Genomic DNA, 10,517 nt, shown 5'->3' with positions numbered 1-10,517 from the left:
ACTCGATGGGACCAAGAAAAAACTTTGATACATCCAAGGATTCAAGATATCGAGGGTAAAATACTTAAAGAATAAGCGGTTGGGACTTCCAAATTACTTCGACATATCCATGGTATTAGAGGTATCAGTGTTTGAGATACCGAAGTTCAATTGTACAGGTAGTTTAAAGTTTACCCTGTGTGAGGAAAGCATCATTAATTGACTTTAATAGCAGAACTGTTAAAGACAATCATAAAATTTAGTTTCCATTTTATTACAATATTGCTGCTAATTGTCAAAAAGGTAGTAGTGAACATCTCAGAAAAATGTTCCTTATAGAGGTAGCTAGAAATGAATTTAACTTTTTTGAGGCAGATCTTACAAAGATTTAAATATGGTTGCAGGATTTTTTTTAATCTAAGCTTGTTTTATAATGTTTTGGTAGGGTGAGGTAAATTTTAGTCATGAAATAAGTTGGTTTTAGATTTTGGTACTTTGAGAACATCCTTTGATGTAATAATGCAAGTTTTTACTTGCCAGCACATGATTATTGAATTTTTTTTTAAAATTCTTTACAGGCTGACAAAGAACCATCATCATCTGATGTTAGTGTCAAAAAGGAAGGCATTGAAACTGCAAAGGAAGATGGGAACAGAGAAGTCACTATGGCAACAGAAGAAGATGAACCCCTGGCTGTACCACTTGTCAAAGGAAACAAAAATAAGACTGCCAGAGAACTCAAAAATTTAAGTGACATCAGTGACATGCTGCCCAATCGTCTTAGATCCTCCACCAAGTTCTGTAGTGAATCTCACATGCAAGATTTTACATTTCATGGCTTAAGGGCATAGGTATAATACGTACATGCATGTCATGCAATTATTGAGTGCCTATGATCTACACTTGATGCTATGATGGAAAACCTCAGCATTAATTTTACTCTTCAACATCTTGCCATGTTTACTGCTTGTTATATAATACAGGTACTGTTAAAAGTATGCAACAAGTAAGTGCTTCTATTGTCCAGGTAGACAATTTTAACAGGAATAAAAGTCATTTTTAAGATTGGAAAAATACTCAGAATAGATGTAGAAACCATAATCTTTACTTTTATGATCATTTTCTTGTTCATTTTTTCTTGTCTTTGTAAGTTGCTGTAAGATGATCAGTCGAGTCCCAAATATACATGGTAATATAATAAGGCAACTATAGTTTTCTTCCAGGTTTAAATCATTTCATACTTCATACTACAGTGTACAATTTTTTGAGAAAAGAATGGTCTTTGTACAGTTTATATTCACATTTTTACCAGCTCCTTTCAATTAAATGTAAATTGCTATTCAAATGTTTTATAGTAAGGTGCAGTTTTATCACCCCCCCCCCCCCTTCCATGTTTTACTTAATTTTTTTCCTGTACATTTTATACATGTTTGAGAGATATTATTTTTATGAAGAGAGAATGTGTGATCTGAAGAGATTTTTATTTTGTGCTTATCTTTGGATTTTAGTATTAAGTGGATTGTTGTTACTTGTATATATACATAATTAAGCATTGGAACCTTGAAAATTGGTTAAACAGATTAATTTTCATTTTATACAATTAGGTGTTCCACAAGGCCAAGATAGTGTTTTCCAGTTGAGTTTTTTTTTAGCTCACCTGAGCCAAAGGCTCAAGTGAGCTTTTTTGATCAAAATTTGTCCGTTGTCTGTCGTCGTCATTGGCATCGTCGTAAACTTTTCACATTTTCATCTTCTTCTCAAGAACCACTGGGCCAAATTCAACCAAACTTGCCACAAAGCATCCTTGGGTAAAGGGGATTCAAGTTTGTTCAAATGGAGGGCCACGTCCTCTTTCAAGGGGAGATAATTAGGAATTAGTAAAAAAATAATGGCATCATTTAAAAATCTTCTTCTCAAGAACCACTGGGCCAGGAAAAATGAAACTTATGTGGAAACATCCTCTGGTAGTGTAGATTCAAGTTTGTTCAAATCATGACCCCCGGGGGTAGGGTGGGGCCACAATGGGGGATCCAAATTATACATAGAAATATATAGGAAAATATCTTTAAAAATCTTCTTCTTAAGAACAGTAAAGCCAAGATTGGTCATATTTATATGGAAGCATCCTCAGGTAGTGTAGATACAAGTTTGTTCAAATCATGACCCCCGGGGGTAGGGTGGGGCCACAATGGGGGATCCAAGTTTTACATAGAAATATATAGGAAAATATCTTTAAAAATCTTCTTCTTAAGAACAGTAAAGCCATGATTGGTCATATTTTTATGGAAGTATCCTCAGGTAGTGTAAATTCAAGTTTATTCAAATCATGACCCCCGGGAGTAGGGTGGGGCCACAATGGGGGATCCAAGTTTACATAGAAATATATAGGAAAATATCTTTAAAAATCTTCTTAAGAACAGTAAAGCCAAGATTGGTCATATTTATATGGAAGCATCCTCAGGTAGTGTAGATTCAAGTTTGTTCAAATCATGACCCCCGGGGGTAGGTTGGGGCCACAATGGGGGATCCAAGTTTTACATATAAATATATAGGAAAATATCTTTAAAAATCTTCTTAAGAACAGCAAAGCCATGATTGGTCATATTTTTATGGAAGCATCCTCAGGTAGTGAAGATTCAAGTTTGTTCAAATCATGACCCCCAGGGGGAGGGTGGGGCCACAATGGGGGATCAAAGTTTTACATAGAAATACATAGGAAAATATCTCTAAAAATCTTCTTAAAAACAGTAAAGCCATGATTGGTCATATTTATATAGAATAGGGATGTCAACGAATATTCGAACATTCGAATATTCATTCGATGAATTGATATTCGAATATTAATTTAAGATTCGAATATTCGATGTTTTTCAGATTTCATAAAAAGAAGTACTGTGGTTAATAATTTTTTATTAGAACAGTGCTGGAATTATCCCCGTTTAATTTACTAGCGATCAATTTCGATCGCCTGATTTCTTTCACTACTTTCTTATCTTATGTATCTACTAAATTATTTTGTTTTGAGTACGGTGTTAAAGAATTATACAATAATGCTTTATTTATAATACAAAACGTACTTTCATCATTTTTATGAAATAAATACGATCGGATCTAGAATCGAGGACATCAAAAGAAAACCTTTTTAAAATGTCTAAAAGACGTGACGGGTATACTTATCAAATAAATTTAATTGATCATTGAATGAATGTCCGATAGAATTAGTCTGTAATTAATATTGTTAAGGGCTCAATTTCAGAAAAAATGTGTAAATTACTTAATTATATCGGGTTGTACATAATCCTGAATTTTATATTCATTATCGGGAAATTAATTAATTACCTAGGAAAATTGTCTATGGAAATATTTGTTTATATTTTAAAAACATTGTATCAAAGATTATCATCATATCTCTTATTAGACTGATAATTGTAATTAATTACATGTACACGTATTGAACTCTGAACAGTATACGACTATCTTGCCTTTGGTAAGATGACTGGTTCCCCAGTTTGAGCTACTATAAATACACATGTATCATTTGTTAAATTGATACTTTTCTACATTTAAATCAATTATTTATTTCAAACATTGACAAATATCAAATGGAATTTCTTATTGTACACCTACAAAAGTCTTCATACAATTTTACTTCCAATATAAGAATACGTACGCTAATTAACCTTTCATGAGAGCAGGATGATATAATATTAAAAATAATCCAGATATAATTTATTTTATCGAATATTCGAATATATTCGAATACTTTCATTGAATATTCGAATATGAATTATTGACAAAATTGACATCCTTAATATAGAAGCATCCTCAGGTAGTGAAGATTCAAATTTGTTCAAATCATGATCCCCGGGTGTAGGGTGGGGCCACAATGGGGGATCAAAGTTTTACATAGAAATATATAGGAAAATATCGTTAAAAATCTTCTTCTTAAGAACAGTAAAGCCATGATTGGTCATATTTATATGGAAGCATCCTCAGATAGTGAAGATTCAAGTTTGTTCAAATCATTACCCCAGGGATAGGTTGGGGCCACAATGGGTGATCAAAGTTTACAGAGGAATATATAGGAAAAAGTCTTTTTCTCAAGAACAGAAAAGCCATGATTAGTTCAAATTGATATGGAGGCATCTTTGGGTAGTGTAGAATGAAATTTGTTCAAATGAGGGCCCCCGGGGGTAGGGTGGGGCCACAATGGGGGATCAAATTTTTACAAATGAATATATGGGAAAAAAATCTGCTGCTCAAGAACAACAAAGCCATTTGTTATATTGATATGAAAGCATCATCAGGTAGTTTAAAGTTCAACCCCCCCCCCCCCCCCATAAACTTTTCAATACTGTACTGATTTTTGCTTTTTTTCCTAGCCAATGTGCTCAGGTGAGCGATGTGGCCCATGGGACTCTTGTTATATAATGTTAGTGGTGCTGAAACACTTCAGAGTGCATTTTGTTTACTTGTTTAAATAGAGTATATACATGTAATTATGATCACAAGCATGATACGAGAAAAAGCAATTTATATTTTGGTTCTTAATGATCAAAGGAAAGAAACATCAAGTACTTTTTCCAGTTCATTTGCTTGTGTTCTGCAGATTTTCATAGTGCATTTCATTTTGTTTTTTCCATTTTCATGTACCTGGCCATAAATGAGTCATAATTTTATTTTCCCACTATATATTTTATTGAAAAATGCATTTTTCTAAAATATTACTTTAGAATTATTTGTTGCTTATTTTTTATGACTTAAATGCCATTTCTAACTACATGTAATTTTATCTGTAGGCATTGTGGTGATATCACATGTCAAATGCGAAATAAAAAATTTACGTCTCTAATTTGTTATGAAATTATAGTAATTTGAGGTTAGAAATTTTTGTCTTGATTTCATAAATTATTCTCAATGATTAGTGTATCATTTCGTTTAGCATTTTATGACAAGAAAAATTTAAACAATTCTGCATGATTAATTGAAAAAAAAATCATGGAAATTAAGCTAAAATTGACCTCACAATAGGTATGGATAAAAATTGGTTCTTCATTGAAATATATAGTGTAAAAATGCAATTATGACTCATTTATAGCCTCATACTGTACATGTATGACATGTATGTCAGGCCAGCATACTGTGTACATGTCAACAAAATTATTGTTTTTCTTTCATGAAACCAATCAGTGCAATTTTGTCACCTGATCTTTATTATGTGCTTCATTTGAATAATAATACTTGATTTTGTTGCATTATTTTTAATACGTTTCTGATGTTGGTGAGAATTTTTATTATAATGTTCCTTATTGTTGACTATTGTTTTGTGTAGTAGATGCATGCTTTATAGATGAGACTATATTTCGGTTATTAAATAATTCAACAACAAAATTCCCAGTGTGATTATTTATAAAGCAATTTACAGGTTACCAAGTGATAAAAATTGGCTTTACCTTTAAAAAAAGAATTTAAAAGATAGTGTGAAAAGTATAGGTAAATTTACTCATAAACATTTCCTGAGCTCCAATATTTGTACATTATACATTCAAATACATACGATAAACAAGGCAACAGTAAGTCAGTCAAGTGGAGTAAACTTTGATATACCATTTACCAGTAGACAATTTTACTCACTTCTTTCTTATGACAAGTCACAAAAAAATCAGTATCTCACCATATGAGCCTTGACGTCAAACTCCTTTCTACAGAACTCAGAAAGTATTCAATGCAGAAAATACATGGTAAAAAAACTTTATTTTACACATACTGATATCTATGAAATTTGAAACCATTCTTTCATGTATCAATCAAAAGTTCACATAGCCTTGTCAAGTCAATCAATTATGCACAGACAATAGACATGGTTATTTGAGAATACAGTGTTTTAGCATCTTGACAGAACAATGAAATAAAATGATGACAGAACAGTGAAATTAATAACATTTTAATAGAAAAGTGAAATAACATTATAATAGAACAGTGTAATATAATTTTGATAGAACAATGAAATAACATTTTGATAGAACAGTGAAATAACATTTTAATAGAACAGTGAAATAACATTTTAATAGAACAGTGAAATAACATTTTAATAGAACAGTGAAATACTACTTGTATATCTTTGAACATTATCAGGATCCTCATATTCTGGCAAGTTGAAAAATTTATTAAATAATATTTTACATTTTGAATATTAAGAAGGATCAGAGAACTTGTAGAATAACTCAGTATTTTCAATCAGAGTCTTAGCAAGAGACAATGGAGGAATATCCACAATCCCTGCCAAAAGTTCAATCACACAATGCAGAATGGTGGGCACAGAACCACCATCTTCATTGTACATGTTCTGTAAACTCTCTGGATGTAAATATCTTAATTGTTTTTGACAGAAATTTACTTGAAAGTCTTTCATGTTGTGCCACGCCTCTTTTTTGGTTTCACCAATGAAGGAGTGTGGTGCATTGCTCTGTAGAATTATTTTTTCCACAGGGATGATTTTATTCTTTATAAGGGAGGCTACTCTAGAATTATATTTCAAATTATCACCTGGAAAAAATAAAAATTTTTATAAGCTATATGATGCATTGATAATCAAAAATACAAGACGAAAGACATTTTGAGAATGTACCTTTAATAATGATTGTGTCATAAAAGTATTCCCTTTATGATTGTCCTTACCTTCTATCATTATAAAACAACCAAAATCTTTAACTAGAGTAGCAATGTCTTCTTCAGTGTATATGCCATTTTCATTAAGAGAAACACAGTAGGAATATATCATAAGCTGGTAATAGCGAAGGGCATCTAGAAAGTCTCTATGAATACTCTGATTTGGTCCTACATGAAAATGTATTGGAATCTTTTGGTTGTAACAGAATGGAACCTGCAAGTAGATAAAATTAGTGGTTAAATAGTTTTGGACTAAAACAATGTTATAGTGTAAGGAGATAACAAAAAAAGTGTTATTTCACAGTCTCAGTAAGCCAAGGATATTAATTAAGTTACTCTACACTAATATTCCTAAAAGTAGGGATAGGTATTGCCAAAAAATTTTATTGCAATTACATGTACAACATTAAAAAAATAAAGCTCAATTTTATGTTCCTGTTACTGCACTGAATCAAAATATGCGATATATATGATACACTCACGATTTCTTTAAAGTCCTGCAGCTGTTTCTCTTTAGTACCGGTAAGTTTGCCTGCATGATAACCAAGAGGAACACCTCCAATACATGCAAATCCTTTGTGACTCCGGATTTGTTTGACATATTTCAAACAAGCCCTCACCTCTGAATTCTTATTCTTAAGATCCAGATCAAATCCTGTAAAAGAGGAAATAAGTCATAGGCATTTACATCATATATATTGTGTTCAACCCCAGAAAATAAGGATGTGAATTGCTATGGTTAAAATCTCTCTTACTTTACTGAAATGAGCATAAAATGAAATCTCCATATCTTATCTCAAAGATAATAAAAACTTTAAAATATAATATATTCTGTGTGTTTTTTTTTCATGTGCTTCTGCATGTCAGAATGATATGCCTAATTTTTTTCTCATTACCTGCCTCCACGTAGATAAAATGACTATACTTGCTGTCTCTACAAAACTCCAGTGCAGCTTTAGATTTCTGTAATGTGTCAGCTTTTATAACTAACCGCAGAACACCTATAGATAGAGGAAATGCATAATAAAATATTAGATGAAATAAAAGAAAGATGAAAGTTTTAATCAAAATTTAAAAATCTCCATATAAATCATTAAACTATGATGGGTTAATTATTAGGCTCATTAGTTTCTTTTCTTTGGTGTTCTCTTGAACTGAACCAAGCATAAAACTCTTGGACAGGTATGCTTATCAGTTTGTTTTTCATTAGTATATGATTTTTTTTGTGTGTGTCAGTGGGCTAAACTAACAAAACATTCAATCAAAAAGAGTCTATAAAATTAGAATTCCAAGCACCTATAGTATATATAAATGGGGGTTGGAACATAAAACAAATTGTACATGTATATTACTACATATTTCACAACTGCCTAACATAAAGTAAAATATAAGTTATATATAGAAATATTGAAGGTTTTTGACCATACAAGTAATTGGCAATTATCAAACTATGCCTACCTTTTGATGCAAGTTTATGGACAAAAATTTGATACTTTTGCTTGAAATCCTTGCAGTCAAACAAAGAACACCCACAGTCAATAACGCTGTAGCCAAACTGTGTTTTAATTTCCTTAAGTAGAGGGCATGATGTAACTTGGTCAGCTTTTCCTTTGACTCTCCAGCTTTTGATGTTTTTGAATTGTAACAATTGTCTACTATTGACTTTCTGGACTGTCCAATTATCAGATAACGAAGAGGAAGGACTACAACAGTAATTAAATACAGAAAAGATTAACAAGATTTTGGCATAAAAAAAGAGCTCTAAGATACTTTTATTTTGTCTTTGTAAAATATCAGTGGCAAGGTATGCATGGATAGAAAAAATTGTCACCCTGTATTTTACTGCATATAGTACTCTATAATGCACCAAACTTGATTGAATATTTTCTGAATGCAAATACAGTAAAACCTCATTATCTCGAACTTGATGGGACTGAGAAAAAAAATCAAGATATCTGAGTATTCGAGATATCAAGGTTTAATACTTAAAGAATCTGCAGTTGGGACTTCCAATTTACTTCAACATATTCATGGTATCCCAGATACATGTATCAGTGTTCAAGATACATGTATCAAAGGTTCAACTGTTCGGTAACCCAAAAGTAAGCTTGTTGCAAAGTTTGTTAAAAGTTCTTTTTTCTGGCTTACTCTGAATATTGTTTTTACTTGAAAATGAACTTGAAGTTGTGAAAATTTAAAACAATTACTTGCACATTTGAAGAATTCCACTGGCAATAAGATGCTCCCTTGGTATTGACACTAATGCTTTACCAGTAGTCCCAATATTTGGCTGTTTTGCGTCAACTGGAATGACTATCTGGAGAAACTCTTTTCCATCAAAATCATTCTTTCTAGTTAGTACCCGAAACACAGCTTGTGGTGTAATTGTTGGTTTTAAGTTTTCTACATGATCAAAAGGAAAAAGAATTATAAATCCATTTGTATATTGTAAATAGCATTTTATTTACAAGAACTTTATTTTTGCATTATTATGCAAGACCATCAGCTGCAAAAATTTCTCATTTTTGTGTATATCTTCATTATTAAAGATTATATACAACATAAACCAAAAACAACAAAAAAAGAATTCTCTCATATTAAAATATCAAGTAGCCCACTTACATGTATCTTAGTGAAGGTAAGGTACACAGGCCAAAAACTGGTGATTTACAAAATGTACCATGTTGTATGTATATTCAATTGCATATTTCTTTAACATATTTTTTATTGGATATGTGTGAAACTAAACTCTTTAGAATATTTTTTCCTTGGTTGTTAGATTAGTATCTTTTGACAAGTTGAACAAGGGTGCAACAAAGTTGAGCATGACCCTTGAAAAATAGCACATTGATCCCAATATAAATTATTACTTGCACAATTTCTCTGCATCACTCTGCATCAACTTACCTCCTGACATAAAAGTATAATGTAATTTGTTTTAACAGCCAAAATTAGCTATCATGTCTATAAGCCCATTGCATGTAATGCTTTATGCTCTATTGCATAGCTAAATCGTTAGAGCACCAGTATAAATTACATGTATCTCTACTTTTCAAGATCTAACTCTAAGCTTACCTACAAGGAAAAGAACAGGACTAGACACAGTCACTTGATGCACAGGAGTCAAATATTCACAAACATCACTCACTTCTGAATTGAAAAACGAGTACACATTGGAAATCTTAGAACCGATCCAAAAGATAACGCTTTGTATTCTTCTCATAACAGGTCTCAATAGGCCAACAAGGAAAAATAAGCCAAAAATAACCGATAATATGTAATATACACCCATAACTACCAATTTTACACCAGGGACATCCAAGTACATTAATATAAGCAGAATAACAAAAAATGTCAGAGTACAGACCGGAACAGTTTTATCACTTTCAAGCATGTTTACCCTCCGTCGTTCTGACTAAGCGTCCGTGACAACGCGTCGTTCTAGAAGGGAACAAACTTAAGAATTCAAGAACAAACGTAACAAATGACCGCCAGAAGAAGAATTTATCGCACTGCACTAGTACAGGTCACATAATTTTTGTGTTTCATCCTGTATTTTGATATAAATCACTCTTCCTCTCTTCGACTCTTGCTGTCACTTGTGCAATATTTACACCAGGAAACAAGTATCGCAACCTAAAATAAGATTTATTTGATAGAAATCATTTTATCCGGATTGCACAAAAACGTTCGGGTGTCATCGAATGAATTGATGTCGTATTTTTGTAACCCCCACCTTATATGAAATCATTTATTAGATTAGGGTTATATATTTGTGATATGATTTTTAAAAATGGGTCTATTCCCGAAAGAGAACGTTTAACCGAATCAAATATCAACAAGAGAAAAATAATTTTTAGTTAGGCCTG

General features: G+C 31.9%; 2 protein-coding genes across 2 annotated transcripts in view; one reads left to right on the top strand and one right to left on the bottom strand.

Annotated features, from left to right (window-relative positions):
* LOC133181079 (uncharacterized) overlaps nucleotides 1-1,798 on the top strand; it is a 43,562-nt gene extending 41,764 nt beyond the window's left edge. The window contains exon 8 of the mRNA XM_061315620.1: nucleotides 558-1,798. Within this exon, the coding sequence (XP_061171604.1) occupies nucleotides 558-830 (273 nt within the window). The 3' untranslated portion in view covers nucleotides 831-1,798. The remainder of the gene's footprint in view (nucleotides 1-557) is intronic.
* A 4,201-nt stretch (nucleotides 1,799-5,999) lies between these two features.
* On the bottom strand, nucleotides 6,000-10,210 carry LOC133181435 (uncharacterized). The gene is made up of 7 exons (XM_061315943.1): nucleotides 9,724-10,210; nucleotides 8,856-9,051; nucleotides 8,107-8,351; nucleotides 7,545-7,649; nucleotides 7,131-7,303; nucleotides 6,658-6,862; nucleotides 6,000-6,525 (listed from the first exon to the last, which is right to left on the bottom strand). Exons 1-7 carry the CDS (start codon nucleotides 10,040-10,042, stop codon nucleotides 6,173-6,175), a joined length of 1,596 nt encoding a protein of 531 aa, XP_061171927.1. The 5' UTR covers nucleotides 10,043-10,210; the 3' UTR covers nucleotides 6,000-6,172.
* Between the last annotated feature and the right edge of the window lie 307 nt (nucleotides 10,211-10,517).

Source organism: Saccostrea echinata, unplaced genomic scaffold (genome assembly GCF_033153115.1).
Source record: "Saccostrea echinata isolate AGI-Se365-2 ecotype Australia unplaced genomic scaffold, CSIRO_AGI_Sech_v1 ptg000008l, whole genome shotgun sequence".
NCBI classification, from domain to species: domain Eukaryota; kingdom Metazoa; phylum Mollusca; class Bivalvia; order Ostreida; family Ostreidae; genus Saccostrea; species Saccostrea echinata.
This window is presented reverse-complemented; position numbering and strand designations above follow the sequence as displayed.